At 39.8% G+C, this 19552-nt stretch overlaps 1 protein-coding gene across 2 annotated transcripts; it reads right to left on the bottom strand.

Moving 5' to 3' along the window:
- Window positions 1-2333: 2333 nt before the first annotated feature.
- Window positions 2334-19313, bottom strand: LOC102221106 (protein shisa-7-like). 2 transcript variants are annotated; one of them, XM_005798872.2, is made up of 6 exons: window positions 18836-19313; window positions 12198-14311; window positions 9576-9730; window positions 9189-9254; window positions 8714-8899; window positions 2334-6418 (listed from the first exon to the last, which is right to left on the bottom strand). In XM_005798872.2, exons 2-6 carry the CDS (start codon window positions 12953-12955, stop codon window positions 5472-5474), a joined length of 2112 nt encoding a protein of 703 aa, XP_005798929.1. In that variant the 5' UTR covers window positions 12956-14311; window positions 18836-19313; the 3' UTR covers window positions 2334-5471. The 2 variants fall into 2 exon arrangements, with proteins under 2 accessions (XP_005798929.1, XP_023187061.1); XM_023331293.1 differs by lacking the exon at window positions 18836-19313 and adding an exon at window positions 17319-17545.
- Window positions 19314-19552: the final 239 nt, after the last annotated feature.

Genomic DNA, 19552 nt, shown 5'->3' with positions numbered 1-19552 from the left:
TACTTATATACTTCTTTCTCAAATCCAGTCATTCACCCATGTACTCTTGTACTTTATAGAAGAGTCATAGGCCCATATCGGGCGAGTCGTAATAATATTTAGGTATTTTTAGAGATATACACAGTACTCATGCATTTAAAAAATTATGATGTTATAGTATTTTTTGAGAGCAACATGAAGCTACTGACCACAGGATGGAGTAAACCTATCAACATCATAAATGATAACAAAACAACCTTTCATTTATGAGCCTCTGTTCTGTGTCCAAATCAAGCTGAATTAGTGTGAACCACCTGGTGGTGAAATGTGAAACTGCAAGAACTCAAATGCACCTTATTTTTCCTGTCCTTTGTGTGTTTTCTCTGTGTTGTTTCAGCTCCACAACAACGTGAGCTGCCGACTGCTCTTTCATTTAAACCCTCACTCTTCTCACAGCAATAAATGTATTCACAGGAGGTTGAAGGTATGAAGTGCACAGTCTCCGTCTTGCTGTGATGATCCAGCAGGTGCGGTGTGATATAACTCTGCGTTCAGATGATCTGGAGTGGATTTCATTTAAAAGTACAGCTGTCCACTCCCAGTAGCACTCTATGGCTTTTAATGTGCCTTATACAACATCTCACACCTTGGTGATGTACAGCTTTAGTTTGTTTACTAATCTACAGACAACTGAAGCGTTGTCTGCTAATATAATGTAGCTGCAGCTTCTGCTTTGACCCCTTATACAACATTAATTTGTTTCCTGATTGCTACTATTAGAAAGCCTATTTCATAACATATTACTGCTGAGCAAGCCTCTTGTGTCTGAAGTGTTTACACAAACATCTCTCAGACTGGTCTGTTAACAGTCAGTCTGAGCATTGGACCAAATATAGGATATTGAATTTTCAGCTTCTCTTTTAAAAACACAGCATAAACTCTTGGTTTTTGTCATTTTGTATTCAAACTCGGCTAGATTTTCCTGGCCTCAATGTTGTTCTGTTTAGTTTCTTTTTGTTTGTTTTTTAAAGACTCAAATGTTGTATTGGGAGACCTGTCAGGGATGTTAAAGGTACCGCCAACCAGATTTAGTAGAAAACCTGGACACTAATTTTTTTTTTTTTATTAACAACACTTTGATTCAAAGTGAATGTGGTATTAGTTTCTATTTACCAACTATGTTTAAGCACCCCTGGTGTAAAAAGCCTTTTAAGTAAATACATTTTTCATTGCCACTATATCATCTCACATGAAAAAAGTAGAAAAATACAGTTTTTAGTTCTAGTATATTTATTCAGTGGTGGCAACAATAGATGATCAGAAACATTAATTCGTTGCCTATGCCCGCTTTTCCTTGCAGGTTTTCTCCTGGAGTGTTTGAGAGACGAGGAACATCCAGGTTTATCACAATTACCATAAAATACACATAAATGAAGCATATTTATTTCGTTTATGCTTTACTTTTATTAATTGATCAAAGTGTCTGTCTCTAAATATAATGCCACAGTGGGAAATTTATATAAGGGTCGCTTTTTAAGTGATGACCTTAGAAAATGTTGGTAAAACCTTGTTAAAGGTTTAATTTAGAAACACTGCTGTTCCGACAGTGGAGTGTGGGAGTGAGAAGGAGTTTCTTAAAGAGACAGAGGCACAATTTTAGGGTAAAGTCAAATTTCTTTTAGGTCTTGTTTGATATATAGAGCATTTTTATAACACTGAAGGTAACAGTTACTTTATTGTGTTATATAATGGAACTATATGCCTGGAAAACACATGAACAAGTGAAACTTTCACAAACTAAGCAGAGCGAGGGAGAAAGTTAATTTCAGTGAGGAATTAGTTAAGGGTAGTAAAAGAGAATAATCTCTAACATTCACTATTAGAAAACTGCAGTATGTTATTCAGCTTTACTCCAAAAGAAAATTAATTTCATGTCTTTTTATGCATCTTAACAAAAGTGCCAATAACTGTGGGTATGTCAGTAATAAGTCAAGATTGCTGATTTCTTTAGAGAATAAAAGTAAATCTAGAATAAAATTAGTCTAGGCATTGAGGAAGGTTTTCTGGTTTAAGTTCGGTGAGGTCCTCAAACAAAGGAACAAAATGCCAATCAGTGCTTCTCTGTTGGTTTTCAATAATGCAACACTCTAATAATCTAGTGGATTATTCTAGATTATGGTGGAGGAGGTTATCCAGGGCATCATACATGCAGGCGGTGTCCCTGCATGTATGCATCAACTGAAGAAATTAATTAAACTCCTGATTTTCTCCTGATTTTACTGCAAACCGTGACAATATCCAACAATCTCCTACGTGAGAAATCTCACACTCTAAATTAAAAAAAGGACAAAACATTTTTTCCACCAACTTTATTATACAAATTCTTTGTCACTGTCGTATCCAAGGGAATCAATGCATTCAACAATAACAAAAAAGGGTTTTGTATTTAAATCTATCAGCATGAAAATAAATCCATAAATTTCCTTTACTGAACACTCTCCCTGTCCACTTCAGGTGGCTTTTATGCATCTTCCCTTCTAAATGAATTCATCATGGTAAAAATGAACACCATATTCATTCATTTCTCTCCAAATAAAACAAGCTTCTCAGTGTGCCTGCTTGCGAATTACTTCTCCTTTATGATAAAAAGAAATAACCCCTATATAGGAGGATGCTATGAGAATAAAAAGACAACGAAATGTTATGAGTTTGGCACTGTACAGTTCATTAAATACTAACACGTAAGGTTGTTTTTTTTTTGTATCCTCAAATTAATGTTGAAGAGATCACTCAAAATATTCTGATTGTACTAGCTATACAAAATACAATACTTCCACAAATTAGATTAACCATTTATAAAAACTGTGATGAGTATTAAATGGATATGGCTTGTGAGTTATTACAGACTTTGCTACAGACCTTTTTGTGGCTCTATTTAAAAAAAAAAAAATCGAATACAACTTCTACGTTGTCTGTCCTATTTCCCTGAAAAAAGACACTGCACTTCAAAGCTTTCGAGTTTCTGTTCAGACCTCTAGCTCCTCTGTAATCAACATTCATCTGAACATACAAACATTATGGCATCGTAGGGTTTTGTGCGCACAGCCTGCCATAAGTTAGCCGGTCAGGCTGCTGCAGAAGAAACTCTCTCGCCGCACGTCTAGCTAGAAGGCTGCAGAATTTTTAGAAACGTGTTTTTTTTTTTTTTGTACCCGAGTGGAAACCTTAAGTAATCACTTGAGACAAAGAAGTCATAAGGCTGATGTCTAGGCACGGTACATACAGCTGGAGGGTTGGCCATTCGAAGCATTGACGACCCTTTAGAAATGCCAGGCATGCTTTTTGTCAATGCCTCTCAATGAAATGGAGCTGGCATGCATCGAGGTTTGGAGTCTTCTCAAAATCTTAATGACCAGAAAAAAAAAAAAAATAAAACAAAACAACTAGTCATGAAAATGTAAAGTCATCTAAAAACAATAAACACTTAAAATCCCACCAAGTAAAAGAACATCACATATCATAAGATAATTGTTAATAATAACCATAACAGTTATAATAATTATTAATAATAACACTCCATCAAATTTATAACAACTACATTTAGCACTGTGTATAGGAAGATTGTCCAAATGGAGTCGTGTGTTTTTGCTCTTCAGCGTTTCGCCTCGTTCTATCCTCTGGCCGAAACGTTGCTTCCGTCACCCGCACCTCTGATTTCACTCGATAAAAACAGAAGTAAAAATAAGGAACAAAAATAAACCCTCTCTCAGTGCAGTACCCTCTTCCATGGATGAGTCGCGCTCTGATCGGCCGAGCTCGTGCAGAATGTAAACCTTGAGGACACGACACGGAGCGTGCTCGTGTCTGGTGCAAATATCAGGGGACTTGGTTTGTGCAAAGTTTTGTCTCTGTGTTTCTCTTGGAACTGTGCTTAAATTGCTCGTTTTATTTTTTTGTAGTTTTATTTTTTTTTTTGTTCGTACACATTGATACTTGATACATCATGACAATATCAACACAAAATCGATAGAAAGAGAGAGCATTTTATATGGACCACAGATATCACATACTACAGTATATAGGATAGGATAGCCCTTAGTATTGATAAGCGTTGTTATTGATGATTTTTTTTCTACTTTTTTTATATTTTTTTTTTTTCTAACTCATACTGGCTGAAGTGCATTATGATACAGCAAGTTCCTTGTCTTGAAGATGTGAAGGGCTTCTCAACCGTCCGAGTCTCTCACCCCCACTCCGGACTCTAAGGATGTTTATCTCACCGGCTCGCTCCAAAGACAATCCTTTGACTGTACAAAACATCTCTGGCTTGTATCATTTGTGGTAATAACTAAGTGGTGATTGTCAGACCAGCTTCCAGGATTAATACTTCCTTTGTATCTCCAAAAAGATGGCTTTGAAGGACAGTTGTGTAAGTGCATCCTCTTTGTGCTCTTTGTATGCAAACGTATTACACAGCAAGCCGCCTCTCTGGAGGAAAACTGAACACATGCTTCTTCTTTTTGGGTAATATTAAAACAGATGGCTCGGTATTATTTGGTAGGGCCTGATCTGTGAATGGAAACAGCAGGGGAAAACGACAGCCCCCGAAAAATGACCCTGTATCATTTTTGAATATCAGCTTTCTTGTAGGGTCGCTGTGGTCAGAGTTTGCGTTCCTCTGATGATTTAAAATCTAAGGTCACATGGAAAATTAGGCAACCCAGGTGTCGGATTGTTAATTTTGGGTCCGTCCTCGGTTTGAAATTCAGGCGAGGAGTCCTGCTGGAAAACAGCCTTGTCCACCAAATTAGGAAGCAAAAAGCGCAGTTCAGTCTCCTTGTGTCAGGATGAGGTTTTGTTCTGCAGAATGTAAAATATCCAAAATGTTTCACCATGCAGGCACAATGGTCTTTGAGACTGATCTGGTTTCCTCAGCCTAACACGTCGACATCAGTCCAGGCAGCTGGCTCTCTCCTCTGAAGTCCTCTGTTTCCTTAAACCAAGTTTTTAATGTCTCATTCTTTATATCTAATATGGCTCCTGAGTACTTCTTGAAAAACACACACACATATACACACACATACATATATATATGTATATAATTGTATATACATATATATATATGTAGGCGTGTGTGTGTGCGTGTATGTATATATTTATATATAGATATAGAAAAACTAAATCATGAACTATTCCTCTATTGGTTTTGTTTCACCAGTCCTTCTACGAGTAATGGCACTGCTGTATATGGCGATATGGCAAAAATCGGTTAGAAAATATGGCTGATGTAGGCTATCACAAAGGTGTCCCCACCTAAACTTTTAGTTTTACAGGTAGTCATATTCAAGCTAATCTGATTAAAGAGAAAACTAATTTGAATAGCCTAAACACGTTACTGTTACTACTGAATACTTCTAGTTTTATTTGTAGTTGTATCTAATAGTTAAATGCAGAAGGGTGATCTATTCCCCTACGTCTAAGGGATTTTTACCTTACACCGTCACCTCGTTCTTACTCCCCGTCCTGATCCCCTGACTGCCTCCTGCGCTTCCTGCAGACCCACCACCGCCGCCGCCGCCGCCTCCTCCTCCTGGTATGAAATGTAGCTGCTCGATGGTGTTCTGCCTTTTCGCTGCGAAAGCCATCCTCCTGGCGCTGTGGCCCCCCAGCGTTCCCGTTCCCATGACGACCCCGGCTCCGGGCACCTCCCCCGACCAGCCCACGCCCCCGCTCACGTGACTCGTCATGCCCGTGCTCCTCTCCTGCTCCCGGCCAGACGTGGGGTGAGAGTTCATCTTGATCATGTGGTGCCGGTCGAGGGAAGGCGTGGCGCACACATTCTGCTGGGACTGGGCCTTCTGCTGCCGCGGCAGCGTGGGGACGATGCCGGTTCCTGTGTGGGCATAGGGATCCACCACTCCCATCCCACTGACCCCCATCCTGTCCTCCAAGTGGTCCGGGGACATGAGCATCCTCTCCTGCCTCTCCTGTATCTCCTGCCTGTCCTTCGTCTTCCTGGTCAGGGTTTGCATGTTGGTGTTCTTGTTGGAGGCCGCCATGGCTTTGTGGTACTGGTGTTGCTGGTTCTTGGACATCCGAGACAGCGTCCCGGTGTTGCCGGGGACGTCGCCCATGTTGAGCAGCTGATCGGAGGACTTCACTTTCCTCGGAGGCTTGGACAGAGTGTCGTAGTTGGGATTGTACTGGGGCTCAGGAGGGTCCAGAGGGTAAGGATTGGGAGTGGGAGAGGCAGGCATGCCAGAGGGGGGCGGCGGGATCCAGGGACGGATGGCGTGTCTGGGGAGGGTTCCTCTCCCACTGAGGGTGTAGTCCCCACCCCAGTGGAGGTGGTGCTGGGAGGACTGGAGGGCCGGCTGAGCCGTGTGGGGTCGGCGCTTGGTGGTGCAGTAACCAGACGAGTACTCATCGAGTCCTTTCTCTGATAGCCAAAACAATATGTACATTAAAAGATGTGAATTAATCATTTGTAGCAAAGGATAAGTCTACAGATAAAAACACTACAATCACCAACGGTAGAATCTCAGCCCTTGCTGCCTGTCTTACCATCAGTACAGTGCAGGGCTGACCTATTCACAATTTTTTGGATTAACTGATAAATAATTGGATATCAACAAGTGCAAAATGAAAGATTTTGTTTTTTTTGTTGATTTCTTTTACAGAATTTGAACTAGGTGAGGCTAAACTTTGCCACTTGAGGAGTTCTGGGTAGAACATATTTACAAAAGACGAGATTTTTTTTCATCTTAATACAAACTATTTGCATTTTTTGTACACATTTGGCTTAATTAGTGCTCTAAGAAAGTTGTTCTTTCAGTAACTAGTCATTTTTGAGTATCTATACTCCATTTAACGATTCATCAAATACTAAATTAGTTGACAATTATTTCAAGAGTTGATTCATCACAATTAATCTGATTGTTTCAGCCCTAATCTGAATTATTTACATTGCCTCAAAAAAAAAAATTCACACCTCTTTAACTTTTCCATATTTTGTCATGTTACAACTACAATCTACGGCACATTTGATTAGGATTTTATGTGATAGGCCAAAACAAAGCAGACATCCTAGTGGAGTTCAGAACTAACAATACGAATAAATTAAAGCAATTGGTATTTAGTAGTCTTGTCAATCGATTAAGACATTTAATCAGATTAGGCACTGTGATTAATCTCTGCGTAGTACTGTAAACTTGAAATGTAAATATGAACGTTTTCAAAAAGAAAATCTTTTATTATCACCAAACATCTCAGTTTTCCAAGTTTTAATATTTATTATTTAAATAAGTCATTTGGTTTCAAACGTAATTTAGAAATGCTAACTATGCACTATTTTGAATACTTGCAGCTTTTGTCCATTTTTATTTGAAATTCCAAACAGCGAGGAATTACAATAATTCAGCCATTACAACATGTGTAAGCAAGTGCCCCTATTCTCTGCAGAAAGAAGGGGATGCCTCCTGAACACAAGGGGACTCATCTTTATCATGCATAAAGCAATAGAAAAAATTTCAGCATATAATAAATAATTAAAAATTTGTATGTGGGGCTCGACCACCCTCTTTTGGCAGGGTTTTATTGAACAACTGCCAATAAAACCCATATTAAAAGTTGCCACTGATGAAGATAATTGACCACAGCAGAAAGCTCAGAGATAAAATTATTGAGGCATTTAAAGTAGAGCTAAGATTATCATACAATATTGCAAGCTTTGAACATCTCACAAAGCACTGATAAATCCATCATGTTAAGAGGGAAACAGTCTTGGTAAATAATCTCGCATTAAAATCATCCAATCCAAAGTCAGACCTAAATCATATCAAGAGTTTCTGGTAAAATTAAAAAAATCATGTTGGCAGATGATCTCAATACAACCCTGAAAAGCAAATTAGGCAAACCTTTGAAACTTTAAATGTGCAAAACTGGTAGAAATAACCACATAATACTTGCAGCTGTAACTGCACAAAGTTGTTTCTACAAAGCAATTACAATAATCCCTTCAGTGAGTTGTACATCAGAGTATTAGGCTATGAGAAATTGTTTAATTGCAAGAAAATAGTTATAGTAGTAGTAACTAGCAAAAAAAGTCTTAAAATTATGAGAAAAAAATGTTTAATGAGGATAAAGGTTCAATAAAGTTATCAAGATATGACATCTCAGTTTGAGTAGCCCCTTTCTTGAAATACACACAGTTGTTTGAATGATTGTTGCAAAATCAGCTACTGATAATAATTTGATGCTGATGTGTTAAAAGTATTTCTGACAAGTCATAAGTAATATCTGTAAAACCTGTACCAAAGAATAACTTCACAAGATGCTCAACATTCCTCATTTTATTCATTTTTTGTGTAGTTCTCATAAAATAACTAGCTCCTTCTAATTTTACGACTGTATTCTTGCAACATTATAAGCAAGATGGCGACCCTGGGTGTGCTGACATCACTCTGACATCAGTAGAGGAAAAATAACCCACATTTTCCAAAAATTAAATCTTCAAAAACCAAAAATTTTATTACTCGATTGGTTGTAATGTGACCTAACGTAGAAAAGGTCAACGGGTGCAAATACTTTTGCTCCACTGCAAAAACAAGACCACACAACGATGCATTCTGCTCCAACAGTGTCGCCATGCTGAAGCGGTTATGAAACATCTGCAGGAGCAGCACTGTAAGGGGGGTAAGAAGGCGTCTCATTTGTGGGAGATGGCAACACTCACCGAGGCGTTTGAGTGAGGAGTATCTGTTGAGCTCGGGCTTGGTGGCACTTTCGTAGGAGGGCGGCAGCTGGGCCAGGTTGTGCAGGGAGTGGTGGAAGGACGGCTGGGATTTGGTGTTGTTGTGTTTGCTGGGAAGCAGGGTGCCTCCAGCTGCCAGCTGAGCATTGTTCATCCGAGGGGTGCGTTCTACAAAAACCACAGGGAGAAAACGACTGCGTGTTAAATGAGATTTGCTCCTCTGGCGCTGCGTTTTTGCAGGGTGTGAATCCCCCAACATTCGCTAGGAAAAAGGGAGACTGGTTTCCAACTTGCTTTCAGCAGCGACACAAGCAAACCGGAGCTGTGATAATCATTATTATTGTTCGGCTGAATGAGCCTACATCTGAGCTTAAAATGTAGGTGAATGAAGTAAATGAAGAATCTGGGTGATTGGATGTGATTTACATGGAAGCCATGATGTGAGCAGCTGCCTTACCGATAGTCGCAGTGTGTTTGGGGCTGGAGCCTGATGGGTGGATGAAATTGTGCTGCAGATTGCCCACTGTAAGTCAGAGAAAAATAAGGTAATCAGCTCACAAAATGGATGTCAGGCAGTTTGAAGATGAATGCCGGTTTAGCAAAAACAATGAGGCCCGCGCAGGAAAACCTCCTGATGCATGTTCATTTAGCAGTTTTTAAGCCAGAATAAGTTGTTTCTGCAACCATTCTTAAGCACACCACCACAGGGGATTTTTGTGTCCTATCTAATCATGGAGAAATCTCAGTGGTGGGGCGCAAGGGAGAAAAATACACAGATGAGCCCCCTCTGCATATGAAAGATGCTGTTACAAAAGCACTGTCTAATTCTGCAAGAAGCCCTCACATCTGTTGTCCTTGCTGGGCACTCCCGGGGCGTAGAGATTTTTCGGAGCTCTTCCCAGCGTCCCCTGTCCGTCCGCTACGGTCAGAGCCACGCTGTTGTTTCTTTCATCCTGCTGGACTGGACTCGACTGGTGTCGCAGCATGTCAACCAGGGCTCTGGTGGGAAACAAGAGACGGGGGGGATCGGCCACAGATCACCAAGTGTGCTCTTCACACTAACAATAATTCAGCATTCAAATCGCCAGAGAGCAGTTTTAATGATTTTTGATGTAATTAATTGTAGGCAGGAAAATAATGTCAGTTTGATGAAGAGACAAGAGCTTTTGCAGTACATTTCAAAATGACCTACAGCAACTGTGCACATAATACATCTAAGAGACAAACAAACACTCGATGTAGCTCAATAGCGGTCATCATCAAGTGCTGTTTGCAAAGATAGACAACAGTGTCCTCTTAAAAAAAGACAAAAACAAATATCCTGACTGGTTTTAGGCTACAGTTGCATTAGGGCTGGACAATAAATCAATAACAACATATACTGTGATAGCACATGATCAATAGCAATAGCTAATATGTCTGATAGAATGTTCAACATTCAATTTGTAGAATATTCACTAAACTCTGATCCAGAACCGCACAGCATTATGGGGGATGTAGGCAGAGGAAAGGCTTTGGCCGCTCAAGCTAACCAAAGTTAGTGGTATCAACTAACTCTCTCTTTGGTTACCTAGCAACTCGCTCATTCTTTGGTTACCTAGCAACAGTTCAAGGTTCCACCACCAGGCCTCATAACTGCTAAAAAATAAAAACCAACGGCGTAGAATGAAAACTGTTGACAAAACAGTAAATGTCACGTCACCAGTTTGGCAGAATGTCAGACATTTTAAACAAAAAACAAGTCAAAAATTATTTACATCGACTGATATGATACTCTTATGTTGTGATACGTTTTTCAGGCATATTGTTCAGCCCTAGGTTGCATATTAGGAACACATGAGACATGACAGTCTAATTTGTAATTAATCCCCATTTTTAATCACTCAGTCATCATTATGCTCCCTGAGTTTACCATCTGGGTCACCATTAAAAAGGCAGTAAAAATCCACCCAATTCCCCAAATAAATTAATTATTGTTCATGGCACTTGAAATATTATATTTAGGGCTGTCATAAGAGCAAATTTTGCTGGGTGATAAGTTGCCCCAGTAATTATTGAGATAAAAAAATAATTGTTCTTAGACCATTTTCAAGTAATACTGCCCTCTCAAAAACCAATAATTTTAAATTTTGTAAAAAGATATTAATACTGGAACTGGAAGACATTTTGAATATCCAAAATAAAACACGACAACCAAAAACAACAAATAAAACAAAAATAAAAACACACAACAGAAACCACAAATAAAATGGAGTATGATCTCTCAGTAAACAAAATTGCCCTTGAAATATTATTAATCACCAAAATACAAATCATAGAGCGTGTTTTAATTTATCATGTGATTAATTGATTAATTGGTTATTGTGACAGGCTTGATTAAAGCCTAGAAATATTATATGTAATATTTCTAGGCTATAGATTCAACTTACAATTTAATACGTCATCCACAAAACCATCATACTGTTCCTCCTAAACACCTTTTAAAAGAAAGGCAAGATAATGTGTCAATGTGACTTGTTACTGCACACTGCTGGTCAGCTGCCTGGAAAAAGGCTTCTACATCTTTTCCTTGCGGAGAAGAAAGATCATTTCAGCTGATTGTAAATATGTACGGTTTCTCGCTTAAAACTAAAGTTGGTAAGCTAAGACTAGCATGTCCACTACAGAACTACTGTAACTATAGGCTGGCTACCTTAGCAGATAGCTCCACTAGTTAAGCAGCTAATGCTAGTTCATTGGAGTCCAAGTGTTACTTTATGCTGAAACAGTTTAATACTCAGGATAAACACTTTTACTTGAACTACTTTTAATTTAGAAGTAGTTTAAATAATTTCCTTTCACTAGATTAAAGTAATAATCTGTTAACTGCTACTATATTCTATTTTCATAGTGATTGGAAAAAATAAATAAAAATACATCAATTCTATACATTTGTTTTACATATTAAATCAAAAACTATATATTTTTTAACATTCATATATTAAATATAAAAATTATTTTTAAAATAACATATTTACTATTTTAAATAAAGAAAAAGCATATTTGTCACATTTATGTTATCAAATTAAAATCATAAGAATTAAAATACAATAAATTCATTATTAAAGATGTCCTAAAAGGTTTTAGATTTATATAAATAATTCAATAGATAACATTATCATCATGATCAGTATGTTCTAATATCTTTGTTGTAGTAGGAATAATTGGTAGTTTCCATTTTAAATAAATTATGTTATACATTTTTCTTTAAAATGTTTCTTAAAAATACCCTGATGCTATGAATTCATGCTGTTTTTACTTACTGAGAATCTCATAGCCAACTTGGAGCAACCAGGAGTTTTACTGAAGCTACATAAACAAGGTCAACTACTGTATATGTAGTGTGATAATTAACAGCATTATTCTACACGACCTGAAGACACGTTTTCAGCTAAAATGATGAAATGTAAGGATGTGGAAGCCTTACCTGGGCATATTCAGGTCTCTCTGGTTGGCCTCCTGTTGAACCTTGTTGAAACACACCTTGATACCCACAGCGACAGCCACCATGAACACAACAACGCCACCGATGACAAATCCCGTGTTGTGGCTCTGCTGCTTCAGCGGATCGTAGTCCGGGTCAGGACCCACCTCCTCTGGTATCATCATGGCCTCTGTCTGTGGCTTGGCCCAGTCTGGAGAGTTGTAGTTTGTACAGAGGTCCTGCACCAGCTTGCGGCTTTGGTCTGGACAGCAGAAGCGGTAGTGGCATGTTCCGCAGCAGTAGATGTAGGAGTCCTTGGAGCAGTTGAAAGAATTGTCAAAGTGTCCCATCACATCGTAGTAACCCCAACAAACATCTGTCCATCCATCCATGATGCGAGGTGGGATGTGGGCTGCTCCAAAATGGTCTCCTAGACCTTCAGAAGAGGTCGCATTCTTCGGAAACGTCACCTGGGCCAGGGGCTTGGGAAGCGGCTCCAGAACGCTCTCTGAGGTGTCTGGAGGTTCCTCGGGGGCTTTAGGTTTGCTTCGGAGAGCCGCTGGCCTGGCATTGGCCTGGAGGGCAAGGAGCAGGAGAGAGGAGCTGGAATCGGCGTCCGGCTGCTCGGTGAACGGCCTCCTTGAGCGGTCTACATGCTGAGGAGGAGGGGACGAAGAGGGCTCCACTGCACGGGTAAGAGGGGCAGCGAAAAGGGAAAGCAGGGAGACGGCGAGGACTCGGAGATAGGTGGTGGGCGTCATTTTTACATGACTAAGACACCTATTTTCTGTTGTTGAGTCAATGTAGTTACAAAGCTTTATCCGCTTTTCCAGCTTAACCCACTAAAACGCCATGTGAAAAATTTAATGTACAGCCTTCTGGATATCAAAGATGTATCACGGATTTCATTCAGGTATGCTAAATAATATCATTTTTAAAAGAAAAAGCCTACTTCCGTCAATTTATGAGTGCATTAGTGTGTGTGTTTGTATTTAATGGTAATGGTAATAAAATTGTTTTTATTGCGTCTTATGAAGGGCCCCGAAAGCATACTAGCTTTGTTCTCATCTCTCTTAAAAATACCCTGTTGGATACGGTTTCAATTCCTGGCCCCAATAGTCCTTTATGAGTTCCAAATTGATTCAATAAAACAAGACACTCCTGTACATTCGTCTGCTGACTCTGGCACTTGAGAAATGGTTCACAGGGAGTGTTTTGTCTGTTCTATTCATCTTCTGCTAACTAGTTCAGTCTGGCACTTTCTACATTCAAGACCTAATTAATTTGTAGGCATCTATTACTATCAGAAGAAATGTATGAGAATAATGCTCTAACCAATTTGGGGATTTTATGCCGATCAAACAATGTGGATCAATATTGTCCATTAATGCAGACTCATTTCGGAGGACTCCATCGGGATCAGTTTGGTCAGCGCTCGCCTGGCACAAGCCGTTACTGTGACTGGACTGTGGGTGATAATGAGGAAGGCTCTGCTTATGTGCTAGAAGGCGGAAAAAATTACGAGCACACATGAAGCAGAAGAATGACTGCCGGCCTTTTAAAACGTGCAGCAACAAGAGCTAAATGCCATGGTTTTCAGGCAGATTTTTATGAAAAAAAGAAGTCACCCTTGTCACTCAGCTGTATCCTTAAATAGATATGAGATGAATGGCACATTGCTTTTGCATGTGACATGTCAGTCGGAGCAGAATTATTCCTGATTTATCTCCAGGGGGTTCAGAGAATATCACTTTTGTTGAGAGATATGTAAATGTGTGAAGTTATTGTACTGGAGGTGTTGGCAATAATAGACAGAGGCAGATCTGTCTCCCACAGAAATTATAATTATATGTAATTATCAAAACGTCCCTATCTGTAGCAGAGAATGTAGGCACAGATGGGGGAGACAGAATGCTGAAATCACCGAAGGCTCCACTTGTTTCATTTACATGCTCCTCTAACCTTCTTAGGAGGGTTTGGGTGTGAAATAAAAAGAGTCCCACAAAGTAGCAGTTTGTCCACTGACTATTATTCCAAGGGGGGTGTTTCTCTTCTTGTTGTCTTTAAAAAGCTTGATGGCCAAAACGCTCTCCAGGTTAACAAGTCGACAATCAGATCTGCAACATGTAACAGAACAAAAAATTAACAGATGTCTTGCAAATGTTGTGGCTTAGGAAGAGCAAACACACATCACATATGTTTTAATTTGTTGGATTTTTACGTTTCTGAAAACAAGGACATCATAGCCGCATATGTAACCTGAGCCTCGGGTTAGACATGGTCAAACAAGTTCAAGTTAACAGTAAGTTTTAAAAGAATAGACCAGATTTTAAAGTTATTATCTGGAGTTGAAAGATTTCCTACCAAATAAATCAGTGATGTCAGGCAAACAGCTACTCAGACGGGCTCATCATTTAGCTAATTTAAACAAATTAAAGCCACTCAAACTGAAAGTCACTTCATCTATATGACTCAAAGTTATATCAGCAGAGTTTAAATACCTACACTTTACTAAGATACCATGAAGTTTACACTTAGTCAACGTTTCTACTAAAAGCAAATCATGTAGATAAACAGACGGCCTCTTGAGTTACGTGTCTTCTTCTTCTCGATTTCTTTTTTTTAATTTATTTATTGGCGGTTAGCAAGAAACGTTAGATGTGCATTACCGCCAGCTACTGGTTCTTGAAGATTTAATGAAATTTTAGCGACTTAAATAAAGATATAAATTAAAATATAAACACTACATTAGTGGATATTACATTTCGACACTTTAGCATATTTTTGTTGCTGATTTATAAGTCAAATCAGTTGCTATGCTAAAGGTAGGTTGATGGTGATGGTTGCATAAATCCTCACAGCAGCGGTAGTGTACAGGCAGTCTGATGGACCTCCAATTTTTGCAAATATAGATACGAAATACAACTTAGAATCAAAAATATCCATATCTGTGGAATACAACACTATGCCATAGGAACAAGATTGTTTTCAGCAAGGCACTGTCTGTATATTGCCACGCTAAAGCTAATCAATCCACACTTATCCTGCATTCCAGTTGTACTCAGAACTGGAAAATTCTGACTTCCCCGTCGTAAAAATCAACTGGAACGCCCTCTAAAGTCAGATTTCCCACTGGGAGCAACTTTGATTATTCCCAGTTACAACTTGTAAGGTGGACTTCACCTTTCAATATGGCCGCTCCTGGCATCAACAGTGGTAAGATGTGTGCATCTAAAACCAGCGTGACACAAAGTGCCCGCAATTCTAAGCTGAACAAATTAAAAGTGGTGTTTGCTTATGTAAGGTTTAAATTGATGGTTGAAAGAGCTATTAAAAACAATGTTTATGGGTGTCACCATGTTGAAATTAAAACTAACTGGAACGCTGTTACTTTCCTATCATTGTGAAGCAAAATTCACCAAGTGTTGGATTGTTACCCACTAATAGGGAACGTGAGATCCGAACTCCGACTTCCCAGGTAAGTAGAACATAGAAAATTTGCCTCACAATTACACCCACAATGATGATGATGCATAGGAATGATAAATCCAGTCGTTTCCGACTGGATTTAGTTTCACATAGTCACAGATATTGAAGCAGAGAGTTTTGACATAATATTGAAGATATTTTGAATTATTATTCTTACTAGTCAGAATGTAAATGCATATTATCTTAAATTACAATTCAGGATAGTCGAAATGCAATTGTGTCTAGTCAAAATACATTTTTAGATATCAAGTACATAATTATAGTCACACAAAACCAATTTTACAGCCTGTCATGATAGCCTGACCATTGCTACTCTTTTCCACTCGATTCTAATCTCGCTTCACTGCTCCGTCTGGGCTTTCTCCCATTAAAGGGAATTTCTCTAACAGGATTTCAACCTGGCGAATCAGCGAACAGAAGGAGAAGCTGTGAACAATAACGTTCTTCTGCTCTGTTTTAGAATCATAGTCTGCCTGTAGTTTCAGCAATGGCAGTGGAGGAAGTGAACAAAGCCATTCAGTCCATGTTGGCCATGTTTCAAAATATTGAATTTGCTTTAACAGTTGTCTTTTTCAGCTCAGTACTTCCCTGTTCACAGTGGAGGATGGTTGTTTACAGAACATGCAATTTCTGGTGAGCGCCATAGCATTGAACTAACGCATTACAAATGTCACGGCCAAATGTTAGCCTTGGCCGTGGCAAGGCTAACGACTGGGTAAAATTTTAAACTTCAATAGACTTGACCCTTCCAACAAGCGATCCTTTTGAAATAGCTGAGAGTTCAGACCCTTTGTGCAAAGCAAATAGCGTAGAACAAGGTGTTCGTTTTTACCAGTCTACAGATGTTGCTCAACTGAGAAAACAAGAACTTATAAACAGTCTTTAGTGAAATAAACATTTTCAGCTTGAGTTGTTTCATATTGGTAAAATAACTAAAACAGGGTAATAGCTGTTAGCCATCCACCTCTGAGGATTTCTTCACATTTTGACAAACACATCGCAGCTTGATGTCTTTCTACTGCAACTAAGGAAGCTGTTCCTGATCATTAAAAAAAATCTGAACCACTAGTTTTAAAGGCACGATATGCTTTGTTTTCAGTTCAGTGACATGGGTCAAACTGCCACATACAGGCCTCAAATTGCAACTCTGACGTTTGGGATCGGTACTTAGGTATGAATGAAAACATTTTAGCAATAAAGGAAATTTTAGCAATAAAAAACAGAGAGACTAACTATCAATCTACTGTGACTTGCAGGCATTAAAGAAACTTGTGTGGGTAGTTGACCGAAAGCACAGTTTGCCCAGAGGGCCACGACCTCGTGATTCCTGCCCTGCACACCTTTGTCAACCCTTGAGTGTGCTTAATTTTTGGGGCGATGCACATGTCGTGAATTGTAGGAGAGTGCGGATTGCATATTAGTGTGCTTGTTTGGTTTGCAGGAAGGAACACTGAATCTCCTGAAAAAGCCAGTGATGGAAAAGAGTCCAGAGGGATAAATGCAGGGTAAGGATTTAAACAAGCAAAGAGATTGTGGCGAGCGGGAAGAGCCAGAGGTATAGATGCAGAGACGACCATGAGTGGGAGGGCGGTGTGTGGGTGGCACAGAATCAAGTACATTTCTCCCAGCACTTACCAATACAACACGGCACATCACACAAACAGCACCACCAAACAGATCTGCTAATGCAAGTCCACGCCACACGCAAGAAGGAGGAGAGTGGTAATCAGAACTGTACATCGGCTCCTGTTCGAACAATCAAAAGGGTTTGAACCTGAAACTGCATGTGAAGGATACAGTCGGCGTTCTGTAAACGTCCATGTAGTCTCTGCCTCTCTTTTTATTCTTCCTGCTCCTTCCTTCCCCTCTTTCTCCCTCGTTCTGCCTTTCGCTCTCTTTCTCAGATTCTGTGCGTGGGTTGAGGCAGCTAACTCTCTCAGAATAGCAATGCAGCTCTGTCTGTGTGTGAGTGAAGGAGGAATTGAAAGGTGGGGGAAAGGAGGCAGAGTCCAATCTACACCTATTAGTAAGAAGAAAAAATTAAAAAGTCAGACTCCAAAGTCACATCTATATATCTATCTTTTTCTCAAAAGATGATACCCATGTCATGATCACACTGTCGCGGCAACTCCATTTGCGACAGACCATACATTCAAAGGAAAATGTGCATTTGCAGCTGCACAGATGTTTCTTTCTCAAACTTAATCTTATAAATCTGAATGCACCTCCTCAAGTCTTTCGCTGTGCTATTTTCCAGTGAAGTGACTCAAGCCTTCCTCTGGGTGCTGCAGTAGATGGGAACCAAAGGTTGTAAGGTGCACATACATTCACAGCCTTGAAGATGCACCCCCCTCCACTGAGTTTGCACAGCTACAACAGTTGCAAAAACATTTCACGTTTAAATTGCAACACAGCAAAAGGGGCCCCATCATTTCCACTGCGGGAGAGAGCGTTTGCACGTCTTAGTATACAATGTTCTCAACAGGTGTTTGTTGGGAACGAAACAAAATGGCCACTTTCCCCCATACCCCTCGTTCTCACAGAGAGCGCACTGTGATGTCAGTGGGTGAAAACATCCTGAATACAATCACTGTGCATCTGAGAGACGCTTAATTACAGTGACAGCCGCGGATGAGGGACTCTATATCAGTGAATACGTGCTGCGCAACGCCTGTGCATCACCAGGCGATTGAACTGGACACCCCGCTCCTCAGACAGCTCTCCAGCCTTCATTAGGTTAATAAGTTGCAACTTGCACGGACATGACTTGCATGTATTCAGCGCAGGCTAAAAGTGCGGGGGTGTATCCGTGCCGGTGTGTGTGCGTGCATGTGTGTGCGTCTTATGAATGGTTTTTAATATGTTCATAACGCCGCAGTGCTGTCGATTAATGCGCTCAAATGATGTAAAAAGACACACATGGAATTAAAGCAAACATGAAAATGTGAGAGTGTGGCGCAGCTTTTTTCTAAATGCTTTTTCTTGTTCTTTGTATTTTTTATTTTATTTTATTTTTTTGACAGCCTAGCAGACGCGCACAAACTCACATTTTCGTGCGCATACAAAGACACAGAAAGTACCGAGTCGTTTTCAAAGATGTTAATCGTTAAGTGATGTTGCAGTAATAAAATGTGCATAATGTCGTGTCTTACCTGTGCGCTGCTCTGGGGTTTGATGCTGTGGAGAGCCTGCGCACTGTACATCTCCGCGCTCCTCTGATGGCAGCCTGTTATCGTGGCAGAAGATGATGAGGACAGATTGAACCGCTGCTGCTAGATGTGCCACTTGTTTTATTTGATTAGATTTTTTTTTTTTTTTTTTTTTGCTTTGTTTTGTTCCAAAAGCTCTTCCGATTTCAGGTTTCTTCCCTCTCCAGCAGGCTTGCTAATAATCCAGAGGTAGACAAGAAAAGAAGAGGGGGCAAAAAAAAACAAAAAAACACCGAGATGTTCTCAAACATGTGACAGTTCATCTAAACTCCGGATTGGAAATTTTAGAATAACTATCCAAGGGGGAAAAACGCGCAAAAGTGTGAATTTAACTTTCTGAACCTGGAGCTGACTGACTGACGCTGGTTCCTCTGGTATCGGTGCCTAACTAACTGCGCCTGGCCTCACGGAGGTCCGTCAGTGGCGGAGCGCTCTGATTGGTCCGTCAGGCTGAACGCTGATGAGACCCGACTCCAGGCTGCTGGATGCTGACCGTCAGCAGGCCCATTCAACTGGTTCATCTTCATTTAATTAACCCATACTGAACTAAGTGACCCTATGGCATGAAAACCACTTTTATTTCTAAACTTTTTATTTTTATTTTATTCTTTTAAATCTTTCTTGTTGTTTAAAGAAAAATAAAACAAATCAGATGCACTC

Source organism: Xiphophorus maculatus, chromosome 3, assembly GCF_002775205.1.
Source record: "Xiphophorus maculatus strain JP 163 A chromosome 3, X_maculatus-5.0-male, whole genome shotgun sequence".
Lineage (NCBI taxonomy): Eukaryota > Metazoa > Chordata > Actinopteri > Cyprinodontiformes > Poeciliidae > Xiphophorus > Xiphophorus maculatus.
Note: the sequence above shows the minus strand (reverse complement) of the source record. Positions and strands in the feature narration are given on the sequence as shown.